The following is a 23,442-nucleotide window of genomic DNA, read 5'->3' on the forward strand; positions in this document are numbered from 1 at the left end:
ACACAGATAGAGAAACTGCCCCCTCCCTCTGATCTACCCCTGGTGCCTTTAATAATTGGGGTAGCACAAGCAAAGTCAGGCCTGATCTCTGCTTTAACTGCTTTAATAGATGGAACTGAGAAAAGTGGTACGTTTCAGCTTCCACCTTGTCTTGTTTTTATTGTTTGTTATTTTTTTGTATTTTTTAAAAGGAGATGATTCTCATTCTGTTACTGTACATTCATTCATCTGTCTATCTGCAGAATAACAAGCACGTTTAGAAATGAGTGCTACAGACTAGAAACAACCTAAATGTTGCTATCATCTGCTAATGGAGATTGTGATCAATAGGCAACAACAAAGGCAACTTAGCCAGAGCCTGCATCTCATAAACAACAAAACACTCCAGCAGAGGCATACACGGCTGCTTTTTGCAACGCCCAACCAGTGAATTATTCAAACACGTAACAGAGATGGTGGATTAACATACTGAAGAACACTTTAAATCAACCAACAAAGGTGTGGAAGACAGTAAGCCAGATGATGAGCTCAGGGGCTTCAGAGGAGCCCCGACTTCTATGTTAAAGGGAACTTGCTAAGGGTTTAATGCTTTATCAGCTCACAGATAGACATGTAGACAGAAGGGACAGCAGTGGCTGCTGTAAGAGGAATAGGCTTCAGATTAATTTCAAGTGGATTATGGCATTTTACACAGTCTCCTTTGAAGATAATAGTTCATAAAAGGATCAGTCAACATGGTGTTAAGTCAGTTACTTCACTTTGTCATTTTCTGTCTCCTAATCTGTCAGTGGACCTTCACGTGCTGAGGCCGGGAGTAAGATTCACTGACAAATGTAGCCTATGTTGGTATTTGCATTTTCAGCAATAAGATCTCGTGCATTATCCCGATTTGTGATCATCAATAACTGCCGGGCGCTACCTTATTATGCATATTATATGCCAGCCGCTGCCTCTAAATTAAATTACAGGAAGATGAAGTTGTTGTTGTCGGGTGCAGCGAGCAGATCTCTACATGCGGTGCACAGGAAAAGCTGTGAGAGACGCAGTCTGGATGGAACGGATTGGTAAACGTGGCCGACGGATGAGACACATTGGTATTCAGCTGCTCTTCGCCGCCGGCTGAAAATGCCCACGCTTGGCTTCAGGGTCAGAGGTCCAAGGTTGATTGGCAATGGGCTGACATGGGAAAATTGATTGTGCTGACTGGAGTCTAATGGGGTTGGAGCGCACAGACGTATCAGCGCGTCTGACATGTTAGCAGTGCCACAGCCTCATTCTTACCCTCACGCACCTGTATTCTTACAGGTTGTTCTCTAATCTTTTAACCCCTTGTCAGACACCTCTGAGATGTCTTACACGGCAGCACTGCAGCACACAGGCCCCCTCTTGTGCTGTCGCTCTCATGCTGAACTGTTTCCCTTGCAACAACGATTGCTCTGCCTCATTCGCTTTCAGCTATACCTCCCAGCTCCTTACGACTCCATAACCTCTGCTGCCCGCCAACATGCCCAAATGCACTCGACCAGAGAATCGCACAAAAGTGTGATCTCTCTCTCTCGCTTTCTCCCACCCATCTTCTCTCTCTGTCTCTTTGCTACTCTCCCTTCCTTTCCAAACACCTCCACCCACTCATACACACGTTTATTTACTCACAGCCGCACACGCACAATACACATCCTCCAACAAACAAATGCGCGCACATAAATAAACACACAAATCTGTGGTTATTTCTTCAGCATTTATCATCACCCATACTGAGTTGTCTTCGGCTTGCACTAAAATACTGTATTCACACTTTAATTCCTGTTTGCAGCCAAATAACCCTTGCTCTGCACCAGCATTGTGGCAGCAATGTATTTGCAAGGATGACAGCACCAAAAAGATTACTCAGAGCATCCCTAAGTAATGACACGAAAAGTAATCCGCTGTCAGCTCGTAGCTTTGTGCAGAGTGGGAGTTTTTACAGAAGCAAAAGCTGGGAAGTTTAGAGGAAATGTTTTTTTGGGCTGTGTGCATCACAGCCCATCATATCTCGTTCCTCAGCCCACGTCAGAGTGAATTATTTAGCATTTATTTTTGCATTAGCTGATGCACTGGTGTGTTTGGACACAAAAGAAAGCAAAATGTTAATTTGTGTATTAGACTCCACCATCTGTCACAAAATCTTGTGTACCTTTTTGGAAGATGAAAATCCCATTTAGCCGTTATCGGAGCAAATTCACTCAGTGACGCAAACTTTGCGTTTTTAACAAAAGAATAACTGTAGTTTTGAAGTTAGCTGCTAATTGTTTTTGGTAAATACGACAGATTTTTGTCTGTCCAAACTGATTTTTGGTAATGTTACTTTTAACGGGGAAAAATGATCCCGTCTGCCGCTGTGATTGCTGGTCTGATTAAATTTACATTTGCTAAAATTTTAGTTAGTTGGTTCCAAATGAATTAACAGCAAATTCAATTGTCTTTTTTATGTTACTCTAGTTTTTAATGGACTCTGTTCAATTCTATTTCATTTATAGAGCGTCAAATCACAACAACAGTCACCTCAAGCTGCTTCCTCCAGGACATATAGGAAGGAAGGGGCAACCTCCCTAACTTGCCTCCCACCCCCAATAAATAATGATTAAATGCAGAGTGGTGTATAAACACATAGTGAGTAATGAAAGGGGAATGAAGAAGAAATACACAGTGCATCGCGGGAAGCCTAACCCTAAAAGTAAAGAGGGTGTTTGTCTCCTGAATCCCAAACTGGGAGCCTGTTCGACAGAAGAGGAGCCTGAAAGCTGAAGGCTCTGCCTCATACTCTACTTTTAAATATCCTAGAAACCACAAATAAGCCAGCAGTCTGAAAGTGAAGTGTTCTGTTGGGGTAATGTGTTCTATGAGGTAGAGTGCACTCCAATTCATCTGGCAGATTTAGTAAATGTAGCGATGACATAACCCCAATAACTACCTCCCACCACCACCATAAGTTGTATACCCAACCAGTCACTGGTTGAAGGGTACATACAATTTCACTCAGCTGAGGTTTCATTCAACTTTGCCTTCAACAGAGCCTACTCACTACTATCCCATTGAAGCTCTCAGGCTTGGTGGCTGTCCCACATGATTATGGTAATCGCAGCTGTACTTTAGTATTAATGCAGTCGTGATTTATTGATGTTAAAATGCTATTTGTGGCCCCTTTAAGTCTTGATCCTTTGATGTCCTTTGACATTTTGAAAACACTTGGACATGGGGTGTGTTATGTAACGTTTATCACTCACTCCCTGTTGGAACCAATTAATATAAAGCAGTACAAATACTAAAATATAAATTAACTTTGTGTCCACAAAATCTGCATGGATTATTCATTAACCCCACCAGGGAGATTACAGCTGATTTTCAGCAATGCTTGTAGCTGTCAGGGCTGCTGGCTGTAGATTTTTGACACTTAAGCACACATGGGTCAGAGAGCATCCTGCTGCTTAAACAACAGCACGTAACACACACAACATCAGCATCTAAAGTATTTGGCAATCCCAGGGCCGGCTCATCTTTTTTTACAAGGTACTCACACTTATCTGACGAACTGAAGAAGTATGTGATCCCCAGGGCTATGCGCGGACCAAAAGGAGCACTGGCATGGAACAACAATGTCAGCATATTCAGACACAGGAGGTCCAACAGGGAGGAACCATGAAAACTTTGCTGGCTGTCCAGTGCTTACAGAGCTTCAGGAAATCTGGGAGCATGGGGCTTGTGTTTTATTCATGGCGCAGAAAACATAAAAAGGATAGCTAACAAAAATCCTACATCGAGGTAATTTGAGGAAGCGAAAGAAAGAAAACTGCAACATATAAAGTAAATAAGGGAAGGGGAGTCGGGGAATCTGAGAAGGAAGTGATGAATACGCAGCAAATTAAAGAGTGTACAGAGTATAATGAGGGAGCTGTTACATACAAAGCATGGATGGAGGAATAAAGAGAAGAAATGTTAATAGAAAGAGTCTTTAGGTGATTCTAAATCAGTTTCCCCTCCAGGAACCTGAGTATGTTGGACTTTTATAGGGGCTTTTGTTCTTTTGTTCTAGAGTTTATTCCAAAAACAACTGCCTGTTTTGAGATGAATTATTTGTCAGAAAAAACAAAAACAAAGCCTAAATATTTTCACAACTTCTCCTGATCATCTCTCATCTTCCTCTAAGGGAGGAATAAATGTATGGCACAGAACACAAAAGCCTACACAGTATGAAGAATTAAACGTTATTCTAATGTGATCACCAGTGCTTTACAACCACAATCAATCTACAAAGAAAGTACACAAATCTTCCGTGACATTATTAACCTATGAACTGACAGACTATTATCCTTATCCCATCACCATAATGCCAGTTTGCATTTTGTGTAATCTTGTTGTCTTCAATTGGAAATACATTACCTTCAAGCATTTAGAAATACGCCAGCAAGCCAGATATACATGATTGGGGTCAGGACCCCCCAGAAATAATCTGCTCTTGGCATTTCTATTTTAAACGCAGATTAATCAGACAAGAGTTCAGGGTGCCGACTGGGAGGCAGAAAACTCTGGACTATTTTTGGAGTATGGAAATAACTGGGAGGGGGGGGGAAGTTTGTAATTTGGTTTGGATTGCTTTTTAGGGCTGACTGAGGCCTATAAGTCTGGTGTTAAGTATTTGGTCCATCCTCTGAAGCTCACACTTTTCTTAGCTTTGCACTGCATGATTGGCATCAATATTATACATGTTTATAATGCTAATAATCAATGTTGGCTTCAGTATTACAAGCCTGTAGCTATTTAAGGCTGCACATCTGCAGTATACATTCATGGCAGAATCCCAGATTTTTAAACAGATATAACAACTATATTTATATACATAGTTCCCGCTCCTAAAATATAGATATATGGAAGCCAATTACAAATGTAATTTATGTCTGGATATAAACTTATGAGAAACTGTTTATTAAAGTATAATATTTAAGAATGTTAAATTCAAAACCCACTTCTAAACTGCAGGTTTATACACAATCAAAATAAGAATTATTTTAAAATCTGCATTTACATGTATCCAACTTGGAGTCTACTCAAACACCAGGTAACTCCTGTTAACACGGGATCATTATTTGCTCCCTAACTAATGAGGCCATTTAAGTCTTTGGGAACATTCTGCATGTTCCCTTATTTCTCAAAGGGTCTCTACAGTGAATGTATCCACATGTTTGATTTGGCACAGATTTTATACCATATTTTTTCAGGGGGGGTTGTGACCCCCAGAAGCAGTAATTCGTGTGTTCGAGTGTAAGATGAATGTGTGAACCACTATTATGAATCATCACAATACAGTTACAGAATACTAGCAAGTCATTTTTAATGCTCTACCCGCTGTGTTATGTCCATCGTCAACCTATTTTATTTATCGTACATTTCATAGCTGATGTGTAACTGATTTTAGTATAATGAGTCATAAATTTATACATACATGGGAGCCTTCTGAGCTTTATATGGGTAGGAGGCCTCAGCTTATCAGGATCAGACTGTGACAGTAATGACACCCCAATGATCTCTATAAACAATGTAGTGATAAAAATCAAATTAGGTGGACAGAGAACACATGGACACTGATGGTGGAGGTTGATATTTTTAGTAGATGGAAATTTCTATGATGTACTGCTGTTAATACTCCAGTGTGTGTGTGTGTGTTCATGTTACTTTATGTGTCTAGAGCAAGGAAGCAAATTAAACTTAATTGAGTCGTCTGCAGGGTGCACCTTTCGACAAGCAGAATGTTGTAAAATTTGTTTCTGCTGAGGAGACGACAGCTAAACTTTGATCTGATGCGAGCGAGATTTGAGTAACTGCTACCTGCTGGTACATGACAAATAAAATTCTCCTTCCAAGTTTTCCACTGATTCTAAAAACACTCCCCGTCTCTATTGCTGTTTCTTTTTCCTCTAGGTCTCAGAGTGCTTAATGCCATTAACTCCTTCACTGACATAAACCAGTCACCGAGGAGCCTCTTTCACATCACTCTTTCATCTCCCTGCTGTCACCGAGAAGCTCCTTCCACTTTTTTACCCCTGCTGATTATGGAGAATCTCAGTGAACTCCAAAATCCATTGCTGGACAAAAACAGTAAACACATGATCAATGGTTACGGAGGAGAATTCCCCAACAATCATTACCAGGAAAACATTATAAACTACTTCGCTGGAGGAGGAGGTGGAGGAGGTGAAGGTGGAGGAGGAGGAAAAGTGAGTAATGGCAATGCAGTGAGCGGAAGTTACAATACCAACGGGAAGGTGAAATCCCAGCAGTTTTTGGATGCCACCTCGCTACATCTGGCAGTAGAAGCCTTCTACAGACCCAATTTCATCCTATACAAGGAGGACAGTGGCAGCATTAAGGCTAAGGAATACAGAAATGAGTGCTGTGAGACCACCTTCACTGAGAAAAAGGCAAAGGAGGTGTCCAACACAACAGGGGCAGACACGCCCAGCACGGAAGAACCCCAGACGAAGCTGCAGGAGGACGGCGAACACATCAAGATCCAAACGGTTTCCTATGAGGTGGAGGAGGAGGAGTATGTGGAATATGAGGTAAGGGCAAAAAATGCATTCAGCATGGAAAGACAATGCATGATAGAAAGCTTGCATTATTTTAGATACTTTTTAAAATTTGCTCTGTTCTTAACAAAAAGCACGTAGAACTAAAATTAAAATAGAAGAATCCAAAAGTAATAAAAAAATGAACTTCTTTAGCGCCTTTCAAGAAACCCAAGGATGCTTTACATGCTTTACAAAAGTATATAAGTAAACAAAAAGGCTGGAGGGTGAACGCTTTGTTGAAGAGATTATTTTCGAGAGGTTCCTTAAGAGTTCAGTGTGGGGTGTTTCAAAGTTCAGATTACAGAGAGTTCCAGACGGTGGGGCCTGCCACACTGAAGGCTCTGTCCCCAGAGGTGTGGAGGGTGGTACGTGGGACAAAAGCAGGCCCATTGCATTAGAGACTGTTTGTATGGGTGCAGCAGGTCAGATAGGTACCGAAGGACCAGAATGTTGAGGGATTTGTAAGTGAATTGTACCGAATAGTACCATATATATAATATTTTAATATACATATAAATTTCAGTTCAGTCATTCATAGACGCATGTGCAGTTTCGTAGGAAAAACCCAAAGCAGGCAGCTAATGTGGGTGTGCATGTGTTTCTGTTAATTGACAGCAAGCTTGCTTGTATTCCTGTGGTAGATCTGCATTTATATCATCACACCAAAGGATTGAGCTTAGCTCCTGGATCAGTCTGCCATTTTTGCTAAACACAAATCCATTTGATCCACTGACCTTGGCCTCAATTCCCAACTCTTGTAAAATTCATCGTTAGATAATAATAAATCACCCATGTCTGCCTCACACAGGAATATTAGGTACCACAGCTTTAGCCACAGTATTTTCACTCTCAACCGACATGACCAATAGCACAAAGCACTCCAAAGGATTTAGGGGATTGGACTGGTGGAATAGGGTGTTAAGAGTCGACCAGTGTCCTGCAACGCTTAATGGACTGGCTGCCACACACCTGAGTCCACTAGAATGAACCTGGACTGCAGTGATAAACATGCAGCTGCAGAAATGCTACGTGAAATGGGTATATATAGCTCATAGGATAAGAAATAGAAGCTGGGGAAGGGAGGAATGTAAATGATTAACTGAGCTCATCCTGGCAGGATGAGCTGAGGAAAAAATTTGATGTGCAAATGTCAAGAGCAAAAAAATCCAGATTTTCTGATGTGAAGGTTTATTCCATTGTAGTTGTAGATTTGCACACAAAATAAGAGCGAATACATGAGTTACAATTCTTACTGAATTCACACAAAGTCTCTATTCATAGACTTCTAGAGGTTCCTTTTAACCCACTCAAAGGTTAAGCGAACACATTACCATATAGTTCATATTTTTCCACACACTTCCTGTTTAAAAATGAACAAGTGCTTAAAAAAGCATCATCAGGCCCCACAGCCAGATTTGAGATGTAAAAGAGGCAAATACACAGTGGGACTCATTATGTAGCCTCCCAACAGGAGATCATTGACACCACAAAGTGTGTGGTGTCTCTACCACCAGGCCCACAGTCTGACACAATGTGCAGAAGGAAGACTAGAAAGCCCCTACACTGACATGCAAATACTCGTCTGTGTCTACCATTCGAAACACTGCCATACAGGATGTATTTGCAATGTAACTAGCAAACAGCTATCAATCAATAGCATATTGATTTGTTCTCTCATGCAAAAAAAATACACATCAGTAACTTGCACAGAATGCAAGTTACTGCACAGAATGCAAGTTACTAGTTTTTGTATTCTTCACTGCCTTTGCTAGCACTCTGCTATAGTTTTTATGTATTACTATTCCAAACAGTAACCTGAAAGTAACAGCAGGACTGTGGCTATGGACAATAAAAAACACATGGATTTAGCTTATAGGTTGTAAAAATAGATCCAATATCAAAGTGCCTTATAACTTAATTCTGTCTAAAGGCCTTAAAATGGGAATGGGTCTATGGAACGTATATAGGAAAACCGCTTTTTGACTTGACCTTTATATAAACACTCTCTCTCTAAATTCCTTACTTGCTTTATTGGCTTAGTCAAATTTGGGTCACACTGAATTAAAACAAATTGAGCCTATTTTGCAAGTCTCGGCCTTAGTGTGTTTCAAAATGAACGACTATCTGTGGTAGGAAATTGTATGCTTATTGGCTAACAACTTGCCAGTATCAAGTTGTTAGCTCGTGAGCATGCAGTTTTCAGTCAGACTAGGGCCTCCTCGTCATGCAATTTCTTTTCATTGTTTCCAACCAAGATGATGATGGCAGAAACTCCCATATTGAGGCTCCAAAACCGATGGGTAATATCACAGCACCTATACCCACCTTTTATACAGTCTATGATTTTGACTCCCATATAACAGCCCATATAAATCCCATATAAAAGGTTGTTCTTTAGAGATCGTAGCAGAAACTCAACAGGGTGCCTTTAATGACCCACCTGAAACTGAAAATCCTAAATCCTAAATGTGAAGAGGTACTAGATAATTTTGTGTAGCACATGTGGACTTTTAAGGCATATTGTGAAATATGAAAAATACAGTTTGCCTAATGTAACACAATTTTATTTGTTTAAAGCATAACATGGGTGCCAATTTGTGTGACACTCTGCAAGCGCTGCCATATATTAGCATCCTTTGTTTTAGGCACTAGGTCTTACATGACCAATGCTCAACTGATCCAAAATCTAGCCTCGTTTCCTTTCACAATGTAATTACAAAGAAGAAGAAGAAGTTTTCCTTTTCCTTTTTTTTTTTTTTTTGTTTACTCCACATTGACTTTTTGAAGTTTTTAATCCTTTTATCTAGTCTGCTTCTCTTTATTTGCAGCTCCTCCTTAGTGAGTTGTATTGATTTAATAAAGGGATCAGTAAGGTGTAATGGTTTTTGCCTGACTCAGCTGAATAGAGCAATGAGAAAAGAGTTTTTCTCTATGGTTTCTTTCTTTCTTTTAGAACCATTGGTATTGCTTAACCAAAACTACTTCTTTTGCGATGTCTAATCCATAATCATCATTATTCCTGTAACCAGGAATGATACCACCAGTGTAAAAAGCATATTATCTGTAAAGTTTCTGAATTACTAAAACTAATAACTAGAAAGCTAATCAACCAAACTCAGCAAGAAAAAAATTTGCAGGCTTATAGAACAGCAAACATTGAAGTGCAGTGCTTCCGACTACATAATGTGATCTATGTCTGCTTGAAGCATGATTCTGGTGATTAGAGTTATGGTATCTCTGTCAGCTTGGTTAAGATTTGGACAAAAGCCTTTTTACTGGTGCGCTGGACCTTAATACTACTGTATGTGCCAGTTTTATATAAAGACAGAAATATGAATGCAAATTCTTTAGATCAAACATATAAAGCCCATTCGCTTAGAATCGCTTATAAACAGACCTTTGCAGCGTTTCAGGCAGGCACAGTGTGAGCATTAGTCACAAACCCCATTCCTGGCCAGTTGGGCCCATCCAAAAACATGCTTTATAAATCAGGCAGTCTTCATTTACACAGAAAGCTGTTGGGGTCATAATTTGTGTCATTCTCTCTGCTGCCATTTTAATATCACCACCTGCCGTTTCTCTTCATTTCTCTTAATTGGATGCCATTTTGAAAAGGCTGTTAACCTGATCCACCCAATCCCAAAAGAACTAGTATAGCAGCTGATATCCTCATAGATCTTCTCACCTTTTTGGCATCATTTAAATTAGTATGAACTTTATCTGGACTGCTAGTCGTTTCCTTCACTTCCCATTTCAATCAAATGAGTTGAGATTTGCTCTTGTTGGACTTTTTTTTATTAACCAATGTAAAATGATCCAATTTGGCAGTCCAGCTATGGGTTATTCTTAACAATTAGAAACTTACTTGTTCACTGTCATCTAATAATCATAATGGGTTTAAAAAATATATAAAGAAAGTCAAAGTTCCTGGTCTGAAAATTGAAGCTGATGTGAAAGTGTAATAAACCAGCTTTTTGATTCCTATTGTAACAGACTACAAAAAAGTAACCATGTGAGTTAATGGTCATTTTCAATTGTGTATGATATTTATTTTGTAAACTGTTTCCATTTCTAAAATACACAGCAGACTACCGTGTGTATGTTCACTGTCTGCTAAGGTTCTACCTTGGAACCATAACTCACTCATGATGTGCAATTTCAAGAAATGTGATGATGTGGTGTTACCTTGGCTATATTCTTTTCTTAATACACAGTGTTTATATACATAAGGTTTGAAGTATGTAGAATCACCAAATTAATATAAAAGTCTAAATTTTGATATATTTTTTTAATCATATAATCCGTATCTGCATTGTGAATCGATACATCACTCATGCTAAATACAATTATCCCTTAATTGAGTGATAAACTCATTTATAGGGTTCTCTTACGTTCCCCATAGTAAACACCAGATTGTCATGAAAGGTATTTGCCTTACCCATTACACTACACAGCCAGCTGTCTTTGCCCGCATCGCCCTTATTAAAAGCCTGGTGCCATCACATGTTTTAAACGTCTGGCGCTGCTTATAGTATTAAACGCCTGGCACCAATTACAATGGAATTTAAAATGGCAGGTGGCATTAGTACTGTAGTTTCATTCTGCTTGTTCTCTGCTTACCACATTGCCCCTACATTGGTAGCAGTTTGGCAGCTTTGGTTAATTCACTTTGTGTTCCTGACCTCGTGTTGTTGTGACGCACAGTAATGCAGACAGGGAGCATTCTTTTTTCAGCGTGGATATTGCTGTTTTTGATGGTTGCAAACAATTTCATGGTCCATTACCACAATCACCTGAACTGGATTTGGCGTAGAATGGGATTTTTCATAACAACTATATATCTGTATTAAATTTGGTCTTTTCCAAAATGTATATAGCCCTCCATCCCACACTCCCTCAATTTAGTTCTCTCTTCTATGTGAGTGTTGAGTGGTTAAGGATGACTTGTGTTGTGAAGTCACACAAGTCATGACGAACTGAACCTCAGGTTGTTTAAATATCTTCAGTTCAGCTTTTGTACACTTAAGTGAATATTGCTGCTGATGGATGCTTGCATGAATTCAAACAGTGCACTTTCCACTACAGCTAACTTAACTCTCATATTCCCTCCGTCAGTGTGTAGTCATGTTAGATCTGATATATTGCCTACCTTAAATGGTAGTTCAGTCACAAGATGTTAGTCACAAGCTCCTTTCTATCCAACCATTTAAGGCTCGAAGCTGTCTCACCCAATTAACACACTTTATACCTGAGGTGGCATTCATACTGGCTGAGCTGTGCTCACCAAATTGTTCTTATATTGTCCCACTTCAGATCTGTAAGTTCCCGAATTCCTTAGTCTTTTCTTGCAATAACAAAAGTTTCTTTGTTCATAATATATACATTTAACTGTATAAGTCTCTTATGGTCCCAGGGACAGTGCGTGCCATGCCTACTCAGATTGTTCCAGAGAAAAACTCCAAGTCATAGCCAAATTCAAATGTGTGCTGTAGTAAATCTGTCTCCTGCCTGACTTCTCAGTCCTTGTCGAACTGTGTGCACATGCCAGAGCTTCATTTCCACTCCATCAGTTATCCACTGGATATAGAAACGCCCTAAAACATTCAATTAATACTTGTGCCTGCTTCACCTCTCATTAAACCTGTCAGTGAGAAGAAGTACAGTTTAACTAATTGTATGTCATTGCTGAGCGTCTACAACAGCAGAACGGCTGTCTTTATACACTACCGCTACACAGATGTGGTTACTTATAAGGCTTCTACCACAAATGTATCACATTACTCCAGCAGCATTTGAATCTTGATTATGAAACACAGAAGGGTAATGAAATAGTTTTTTTATACCTCTCATATTGTAACAAATTCCACAGAATATAGTGCATTAAAATGAATAAAATACAAATAAATAATATTAGCGTTTAAATCGGAAGAAGTTCATCGCTCATTAAAAGCAGAATTAAGTGAGCTTTGAGTTGATGAATAATTAAAAGTCTAAATTAGTGTTTTGAGCCACGGCATATATTTCACATCAGAAAAATCATACGGCACACCACCAAACAAAAATGTCACAAAAAGCATATTGATCATTTTTCCCCGTGCCCCAGGTATAGCGGGATTGGCTCGGTTTGTCCGTAGTATACATTTTTTGCTTTCTTCTGACCATTACTCATGCTAGGGCCTTCATCTGTGTCAGAATTTTCTCCAGGACATAATAATGGATTGGATTTATATAGCGCTTTTCAAGGCACCCAAAGCGCTTTACAATGCCGCTATTCATTCACTCTCACATTCACACACTGGTGGAGGCAAGCTACGGTTGTAGCCACAGCTGCCCTGGGGCAGACTGACAGAAGCGAGGCTGCCATATCGCGCCATCGGCCCCTCTGGCCATCACCAGTAGGCGGTAGGGTAAAGGGTCTTGCCCAAGGACACAACGACCAGGACAGAGAGCCCGGGGATCGAACCAGCGACCTTCCGATTACAGATGCGCTTCCCAACCCCCTGAGTCACGGTCGCCCCGACATATCTTCCTTTAATTTTTAATTCCCAATATACTATATATCATGAAATCTATCAGGGCTATGCAAACACATATATATTTTCATAAATTATAATATGCATAGGGTGGCTCCACTCAAGTTGGTTGGATTCCTTTCTTGGACATTTCAAGATCACATTACTGAGAAAATCTTTTAATCAGGTTTCAGGTTCAGCCAGTACAGTATGCTCATGTTACTTTTCCTTTATTTTGCTGATTATGTGTGTGTTTAAATTACAAAAAAGACAGACAAAAAGAGAGAACTACTGCAGTGGAAAGAAGTATTTTATTTTTAAAAGGGTGGGCCTGAAAGGAGTTATTATATAAAGCACAAACTCTCCAATGATCAAAGTGCATGAGTAAATTGCAGATAGCCTCTGAGGAGAATCAGTAAAGTAGAATAGCAATTTCTTCAAGTACGAAATTAGAAGTAAAGCAGCTCTTAATGATATTACTGGAGAAACTGAAATCTCAGTATGATTCAAAGTACCATTTGTCTTTTTTAAACACTTTTAGAGCTCAGTAACATCTCAAGTGTAAAAAAAAAACCCAATAATTTATTCAAAACACTAAAACATCAAATGATTAACTTTTGTTTACTAACACTTACATTCCTTTTTACAAAACGCATCCTCTGTCCAAAAGCTCCTTTTAAGTCTTACATCTCCCATTAGAGTACTTTATTAGTTTTCCCCCTTTATTAGTTTTATTTTATTTTGAGTGAAATATTAAAAAGCAGAGCAGTTTGTAAGCAGAACATTTGCTGAATAGAAGCAGCATAATGGCATGCACCAGAATTATTGAATCGGTCCCAGCTGCAAGGTCACAGTTCTGCATTGTGACCTCCATGTAGAACATGAAAGGTGAGAGTTTTGCCTTCAGAAAACACTTTACTTGTTCGAGGTGTCTGTTCCAGACAACTGAGGCAACCTCACCCGCCTTCTCTTATCAGCGTCAATCACAGGAGGTCTACCAAATGAAGCCCTCTTTCTCTGCCTTGCTCCTGGTCTCACTTTTGTGAGGTGGGAACATACAGTCAGCTTGATTTGAAAGAGCTCCTGTGTTTTAGGCACTGATTTTTCCAAAATTATGCAAAAGGTATGCCTGCTCAGATCCCAGCTGTAGTCACTAATCTTGAATGCCAATAAAGTATGTCACATGAGAGGTAAACTATTTATCTATTTGTTTATTCTTTTTTAATTTATGCTGTTAGACGATGTCATTATCATGTCACGGTGACTGATACAGGCCGTCAAGATGCCAGTGCTCATATTACAACAGTTGGCAAGTTACCGGTACTGCTCTGCTTTATTATTTAGTTGTGTGACAATATAATCAAGTTAAAGGTGACAGTTCTGGTGTGCAGAGTCTGAGTAGGGGGACAGTGTAACTGATGTTTTTCTAACTGAAACCAAAAAAAAGAGGAAAGAAAATGCATTTAGAGCATTTTTTTCACTGCAAGTCAGGGTTGAGAGAGAATCCTCTGCAAAAAAAAAATAAATACATTTGAGTGGGAGGTGCAACCTTTGAATTTGGTGGTGAAAGATGTTTTTTCAGGTAAGCTCTACACAGGGGCAGGTAGAGACCTGGTGGATAGGTCTTGAAGAGAGTGCATCAATCAAATAAGTACTTGCAGGAAGCATGATGTGGCAAGACAAAATACACCAAGGCCACGGTACTACCTGAAATCACTCATCCCGTGATAGTGGTGGTGGTATCAAATTGAGAAGACGGGTGGAGTTAATGAACCAGCAGAAACTGATTTGCCTTGATCATAACCCGTTCCCATTACTTACCATTTCACACATCAGTATCTGGGTTTTTAGATTGCAAATTCTTCAGTATAATGAAATGACACTTAATCATAACATGATTGCTAAACATTGTAGTAGGGTGATTTAATAGGTATTATGGCTATGGTTTAATTTCATTTTTGACTGGGCCCCAGAGGTCTGTAAGTGTCCAACTGACCACTTACAGGCCAAATAATTGGGGCAGTTTTTAACTTATACATTAAAACTGTTCTTATACTTAAGCTGCAAACACTAATTTAGCTTTGTACAAGTCAGTTTATACTGTTGGCTGAGTTAAAACTAAAGAAGTTTAAAATTAAAAGAGAAGAATTAAAATATGTTGTCTTATTACCGTTTTGTTTCTTCAGCTGTCATCCTCCCATATCCCATCGTCTCTCTTTCACTGTCCACAAAGCATCAGCAGCTCTGCACAGAAGTACAGAGAGCTGCAATGTCAATGTTCAACTGTCCTGTTAATACCCCTCCCCCCAAGGTCCTAAATTTCACGCTAAAACCCTGATACTAGTGTAACGATTATGTGTGTACTATACATATATAGAATCAGGGATGAACAGGCTTAACGTGTTACTGGCGTTGACATACTGGAATATGGGTGTTCTTTAAATCATGTGAGTAAATGCGTCTCTGTCACAGCAGCAGCATTATGTTGTTTGTAGTTATATCACATATTGTTAATTTGAGAAAAACCTCTGACCCTCGCTGGTAAACATACTTACATGGTGTTAATGATATGAACAGTTCCATTATAAGTGCTATATTTATGACTCCCTTAAAGCATGGAATGTGCTTTGAGAAGCTACATATTCAGAAATATAACAAGAAAAGAAAAACGCCTGGTGGGCTTTCCTAGAATGGGAGGACTTCACCAGCACAGTGTTAATGGAAGAGGAGAATAAATGACAGCAACGAATACTACCAAAACTTGAGTTTGAAAATGGCTGCACCATCTGTTGCATGTTCTTCAGCGTACAGAATTTGCATTCATCAGTGCATATCATATTCAGTGGCAACATTTCATTAAATCATTAAATCCTGTCTTTCTTCAGCTTTTCCAATTGAGATATTGTAATTTTAAAACCCTAAGCCTTGAAGAGAAATCCAGAGAAAGAAATACAATAATTGACCTCTGTTGCCTTTCTGAATTTTAAATCAGACCAGTTTGATTGAAAAGGTTATCAATTCTGTCTAAATCTGTGGGAATATTAGTGCCTATGGCTTAATTAAATCCAAAATGTAGTCATTCTTCATTTCACTGCACGCACATTGTTCTTCCTCTGAAAGGTCTAACCATTATGACAATGTTTCATGTATTCTAGTGAAATCTTTCAGACATTTCTTTGTGGCAGAAAATGACAGACCAATCTCTTGAGTCATTCCCAATTCAGCAAAATTAAAGTGTTCTCTTTTCAAACTAAAGATATTTATTTCTCAGCTTGGAAAATCTTTCTGATCTATCGAAATCTTCTGGTTCCAAAAACTTGATTGAACATTGTAACTTTCCAGAGTCTGTGAGTCACTGCTTCCATTGGCCGAGAATAACTCAAAAATGTGGTCATGATAAGCAGAAACCTTATCCTTCATTAAAGATTGTTTTTTTTTTCTCCTTTGATGTTATATTCATTTGGAATGTCAGTAATTTACACTAATTCCATATTAAGTTTTTCTTCAATGTTAATTTATAAAAAGATTTAGGAATGCTCATTTATGTGTATTTATTAAGTCGCTCTGCTCTTGGCTGCCTTTTTACATCATTTAAAGAATGGATCAAATCTCGTGCCAAAACTACTTTTGAAATAGTAGCTCAGAATTTCTCCTTAAAATTGCAACAGAGTTCTGACAGATTGCCACCACTTTGTGTGTGATAACATGCATGATTAGTATATTTGACCCTACGCTGTGTCACTGCATCATTTCATGTTTGGCACTGATCACCACCTGCACTCATGTATATATCTTTCTACGTAGCACTCATAATTCTTATTCTCATGTATATATCTCATGTATATCTCATGCACATATCTTTCTTTCTACATAGCACTTTAATTCTTATTGTTTGCACTGAAGCACCGCAGCAATTTCCTAATGTTGTAAACCTCAACATCTGGCAATAAACCCCATTCTGATTCTGATTCTGATTCTGAAGTTGTAAAGAGTCCAGATAGGTATGAAAGGCACCGCTGCAAAGGCAGCGGATTTTTCCATTCTATTTAATAGGACACTAAAATCCTCCTCCAACCACATGGACACATTTTGTTGGAGGAGTATTAACAGCAACATCATAAGTCCTTGGGTGATTATTAAACGGAAGAGTATGGCAGTGATGTTCTGTCTAATGCAATACTAAGTCACACACAAACAAAACATGCCAACCAAACTCTGTTTGCATTCTGACAATCTTTGCTTCCTGGGATCGTGTGGTATTAAAATGGGATATCAGTTTGAGTCACTGCATTTCATTAATTGTTTGGCATGGCCTTGCTCTCTTCCACTCAGCATGCATTAATACATGGCCCTATATATTATACAAATGATCACTTGGAAAGCCACAGGGTTAGTTCCACAGGAATTATAAAATTAAGCAAACTTGGCCTTGAGGGAGTGTGAATAATGACATATTTTTAAAGTTGCAGAATTTTATATAAGGAATTATTTTTTATAGATCTTTTAGTTACATAAACCTTTGTTTTTCTATTAGTACTTTCCTACCTGATGATTATGGAAAACATTTCCACTGCACTTTGAGCTAATACAACTTAGAAACCAACTTTAATAAACTGTGTGACTACAGGTTTGTTTGTGCCTCCTCCACCTGAATTATCTCCTAATATGACAGTGTTTTACCAAAACCCTGAGTCTGCCTCGAACCTAATCATAAATACGTCAAATGAGGTTGTTGTAGAGACACAAACAGCCTTTTTAGTTGTTTATTTAATCTTAAAGATCATTTTTCTTTTTTATTTACCCATAGCCACTGTTTAGACAAAGGAGCACACCAATTTGGGTTCTAAGAATAGGCAGAGGAAAAAGCATTAATGATGGTCATCATAGTGATTCAAGTGCATGTTTGCACAGTCTCTACCCAGAACAGGAGTGGGAGTCAGTAAGCAGCAGCAGGCATAATTGGTCATCCTAAATGAGGATAATATGATATGTGGCTTTCACTGTTAATTACAGAATAAAGAGTAAAAGACTCTCCTTATTTTTGGTTCTGAATAAGATTCCTGAAAGAGAAACGAAGTAGCACAGATTTTCTCTCTGCCAGACGTCACTGTTGCAACTTTAATCCTTGCCTGAATAGCAACGTGAATAATGAGAAAGATGCTTTTGCAATGAGTTTCGAGTAATATCAGCCCTTCGGGAGTGATTACATGTTGCAATCCTGAGCAGTTTTTTCCCTCTTTCTTTCTTTCTTTCTTTCTTTCTTTCTTTCTTTCTTTCTTTCTTTCTTTCTTTCTTTCATTTATTTATTTATTTATTTTTATGGACATGTAATGATTAGTCTGTTAGATTTAGGGGTTTTTCTTCCTCACAAAATAAGCAATATGTAGAATTTGTGGCTAGTTATAATACCAAGAGGGTGTTCTGATTTATATCCCATCTGTCCCTCTCCATTACTGTGGCAGGTCTGACTTGACACCTTTTCAATGGATGTGAATATGTAATACAGTCATGCCAAATCACGTATTACACAGCTAAAGGCACCAGCGAATCAATTACCTGCTAAATTATAGATGCAAGCTTTTTTACTGTTAATGCAGCTACCGTCTCAGTTGGGGTGACGGTGCTCTCATCCCAACTTGCAGGAATGTGTTTTGGATGTTCTATATTCTGAAGCTACTTAGATTAGTTAAGACAGCCCTATCCTTTGAGTTTTTTCAGGAGTTTCTTTCATTTGCATAATGTAGGAACACAGTGTGCTCCTGTTTGCTGAAATATTATTAGTTGCAACTTTGTATAAACCATATAAGTTGCATTAGTATTGCAACTTATATGATTTATACAAAGTTCATGATCCATGATTCTGTATGTTTTTTTTTAATTTGTTTGTTTTTTATTTTGATCATTTTACCTTGTCATAGAGTTTTTTCATTTTTCTTTATGCTATGTATGCCTTTTTTTTTTCATAGTGGAGAAGTGATGGGAATGAATGGTAGTACTATATGGGGAGCAACACACAGCAAAAGTCCTTGGATTGACCAGTCAGATTCATGATTCATGAAACCCTGTAGGCTACAACTGCACCTTTAAAAAGTCTTTCAAAAAAGATAAAATCCAACTTGTACTGGGGTCCCACAAAACAAGAATTTGTTATTTTTGTCAGATTTAATCACCAATTTCTGTGCTCAACAGCACAGTTTTGCTTATGCATTTCAACCTGTTTACACAACCTGATGTGAATGCTAAGCATGATGTGTAGTGTTTCCCTCTTGCAGCCTCATTACACGATCCTAAATTGCACACCTGTCAACAAGAAGCAACGGGGCAACGAAAAGGAAAAATAACAAATATTTTGTTCATTAATCCAACACTGCAAGTACATCCCCTTATAACTGCAATACATGTTTGGGAGAACGACATCATGAAAAGCTCTTAATACTGAATATGCCTCTCACATACAGGAGTGTCGTCGACCCAGAGTTTGTGCACTCAGGTACTGTGTAAATCTTACTAATCATATGGTAAAGATTATATTATTTTTTACTTGGTGTTTCTTCTGTTATTCCTCTGAAACCCCTAAAACCACACATCTAGGGCATCTTTTTTTACTAGCTAAATGGGGATCTGACTGTGAGAACAAGGGATGGTGAGCACTCATGGTAGCAAATTGTATCTGCACCCTAAATCATATTTTTTTTTCACTCTAAATGGAACCACAAGTAACAGAATAAACATTGTGCTGTATTGATAGACTATAAACTAACATCTGAGAAAATATGGTTATTAGGAACATTTTTACTGAGGTCATATATCGAATGTGATGAGGCTTTTTTTTTTTAAATAACCAGAGCAGTGTTGCTCTGTTAGTTAGAAGAAAATGCAAATTTAGACATTACATTAAATTAAATTTGATACTTTATGCCATTTTCAGAAGCATAGGAGTGAAAAAATGATTGGGATTAGAACAGTGCAAACAATAACCCCAATGACAACACTATTTTTTAGGTGTCTGATGTGGTGCAAAATAAAGCAAAATACAGTTGTGGAACTGTATGGTGTTTGCATGCCAGATATTTGATTTGATAAGTAGTTGGTAATGTAGGCTAGCATTCTTTCTGTCTAGTTGCTGGGACGTTAAGAGAAACATAACTGTTTTTGGTGTTATCCTGTTAAATTAACTCTGTGGATGGACCTGCATGGTTGAACTGGCACAGATTTTATGTCTGATGCCCTTCCTAACGCATTGCATTTATCTTGATACCAGCATTAGCTGTATGCTAGCTTATGATGCGCTGAGGCGGGGTTTGTTATCCATCTGGGAATTTCTGATAGTTAAATGGTTAATGGTAATGGGTACACTGACCAGGTTAATAGTTACATTAAATATTTAATATGCCAATGCTGCTGAAATGAGTGCTTAACTGACCTTGAAGTTCATTGTTCTATTGTTGCTGTTTGTGTTCAGCTGCTAGCGAGGTGAGGGGCTGTGTGCCTACCTGACTGTAAAGTTGAGTGTCAGCTAGAGGTGAAGACACAACAGAGTACCACCAAATGTGCATGTGGTTGTTATGGCAATACCCCATAATATCATTTCTATGTGATACCTGCTACTCAGTCTGTGGCTCTTTTGTCAAACTCCAAGACCAGAGTATTGTTTCTGTGCAGACACTCCCCTCATAGTTTCATAAATGGTTGTTTTGATTTCTGTGAAGAAGATGCTTTCATAAATCATTGAGTGATGCCACTGACTAGCCAATCCGTGGCATGCAGTCTGCTGATGTCACATTTTTGGATCGCCTCAGATAGCTTGAAACCCCGGTTGAGTAGGTATTAAAAAAAAAAAAACCTGGTACCAGGTACTATGACCTAATGGAAATCCCTAAAAACCATTTTGAGCTGTGCCGAGGTGACCGGAGTAGGTACTAATGGAAAAAGGTCATTACGGTTGTTAATGTAATACAATAGTGCTTTTTTGTGTCGATTAGTACTGAATCGCTAGTGGCTACAGACTTCTGCTTGTTGCTTTAACGTTCTTTGTTTTCTTGCATGATTTCTTTTCATTTCACCTGAATTCATATTCACCACCCGAAATATAAATATTCTGAATGTAATCTATTTTTTTAAGCAGGTAAATAATTCAGTGCCCTGTGGCTGTTAAGTAGTTTCTTTCTAGAGACCATCCTGTAGTACTTTACCTTTGCGTAGCCTCACACAATTAATTTCTGTTATTTAAACTGCTGGCTTTTGCTTTTAAAGTAGTTGAAGATATAACTTTCATTTTCTTTTATTGCACTGTTTTGGATATCAGTGGAAAAGGATGTATTTAATTTTGTTCACAAAATAATGGCAGAAGTGCATACTAAACTATCGGGTAGACACACACACAATGGGTTATTTTATGAAATAATACATGTAATGTGTAATAAAAGAAAATGCTTCGGTACCCAAATTTGTGAAAATCCTCCCTATGATTTTTGCAAAGATTAAAAATGATCTTGCTGTTGTCATCAGGAATTGTGACATTTAGATGACATCAGATCTGATGAAAATAAATCAATAAATAAAACATTTAATTAAATTCTACAGGTTGGGGGGCACATTTCCTGTAGTGCAAATTACACAAGTTTGTGTTTAAGCTGTCACAGCAGAATGGTGAAATCATCAGTTAGCTGTTCATTAACTGTCAGCCAGTTACCGCATGTTGACAGGATTTACACCTCGTAGGAGATATCTGAGCACAGATAGCATCATCTGCATACACAAGTCATTAGTCCTTTCTGCTACTGGAGAGATAAACATTTCATAACAAACCCACATGCGCATTTGCTCATTTAAAGTTTGGCAAAAAACTACAAAGCTGTTTAAACTGAAGGTATAATCTACAGCATCTTCCAGATAAATATGTCTATAATAAATAATATAAAGTTTTTCTTACTTAAGCATCTCCTATTACAAACTAAAAGCGTGTGGTGGTGTATTTATCTGGAACTCTTGTGTTCTGGGTGTCTACTTAACTTAGCTGAGCTTAACAGAGACACAGAGCAGAGAGGTTAAAGCAGCACGGTTTGCAGGGTGTGTTTTTAGAAGCAATCGTGAAATAAATGATGATAAATAATGAAATGTTTCTATTTCTATATATTTCTCCAGTTCTTTATTTATTGCTGCTGCCTTGCTATTTACATTTTATTCCTACACAGTTGAAGTGGATCAACCATGATTTCATTGTACATGTACAATAACAATAAAGGGCTATTCTATTCTATTCTATTCTGTGATTCACTGTGTTGTTCTAGGTAACGCGGTCCTTTGTCATCATTCACTTTCCAGTTCTAATAACCATTATATTCTAATAACAATAATAAGCTTTTGTTGGGCCAGGAAGCAGGGGCCAAGTTCAAATATTGTGGTCACAAACAGTATCCAACAGTTTTTGTTGATGGGTTTTTCTGTAAACCCGGTAAAGAAGTTTGCGACCCGTAACGTCATTCAGCTCTTGATTTGATTTCATACCCATCATTAATTTTGAGAAAAATGCTGTAAAAGATAAAGTAATTTCACTGACAACTGAGACAGTCTTCCAGACAGGTTAGTGGCCTGTTTTACTTTGAAGGTTTGTGATTAATGACCTTCCTTCCTTAAACACAGACTTATCTGCAGGTCTGCACTGATTTCAGACAACCTAAATCTTCACCTGCCTGCCTCCCCTGCTTCCTGAACTTTTCTCCCCACAGTAATCTAAGCCAATAGAATCCCTGGATGATGTGTGTTTTGATTCTCCAAACAGCCAGAAGGCTGTGCAGATATTGTCAGGGAGCTCTAAGGCACAGCACACAGCAGGGCTGGCTCTGCAGAGATTGCACCATAGTGCTTGCTTAAGGCCACAACAGCAGACTGACATTATGCACTCTTTAAGCTGCATTATGTTCATGTGTTGCAACCTTCTGGTGTCCACATGTCATTATAAAGAGCATGAAAATATATTGACCACCTAGACAGGGGCCTGTTTTTGCAGCTTTTAATGACTTTGTAGGCAAAGCTTTTCACACAGCGTGGCATTGTCTTAGTGCACAGAGAAATTAGAAATGTTCTTCTGCGGCTCAATTACTTTCTCTAATACGGTTGCATTCAAAGGGTCTATTTTTGGAGACGATTAAACCAGTATTTCCCCCTCCATCAGTGGGCAGGGCCCCCATACATCTCAACCACCCACCCGCTAATCCTCATCATCAATCAGGCAACATTGTTACAAGGAGGGTGTGTTATTGAAATTAATTAAAAACTGTTTTGCCCTCAAAGCAAATGTATTTCCAATACTCTAACATGTTTACAGA

At 38.5% G+C, this 23,442-nt stretch overlaps 1 protein-coding gene across 1 annotated transcript in view; it reads left to right on the top strand.

Moving 5' to 3' along the window:
* The window catches only part of syndig1l (synapse differentiation inducing 1-like), a 39,582-nt gene that overhangs the window by 1,488 nt on the left and 14,652 nt on the right, over window positions 1–23,442 (top strand). Inside the window, exon 2 of the mRNA XM_005917625.3 lies at window positions 5,953–6,593. Coding sequence (XP_005917687.1) covers window positions 6,084–6,593 — 510 coding nt within the window. The 5' untranslated portion in view covers window positions 5,953–6,083. The remainder of the gene's footprint in view (window positions 1–5,952; window positions 6,594–23,442) is intronic.

Source organism: Haplochromis burtoni, unplaced genomic scaffold (genome assembly GCF_018398535.1).
Source record: "Haplochromis burtoni strain Fernald_Lab_line unplaced genomic scaffold, NCSU_Asbu1 Contig_28, whole genome shotgun sequence".
Classification (NCBI taxonomy): domain Eukaryota; kingdom Metazoa; phylum Chordata; class Actinopteri; order Cichliformes; family Cichlidae; genus Haplochromis; species Haplochromis burtoni.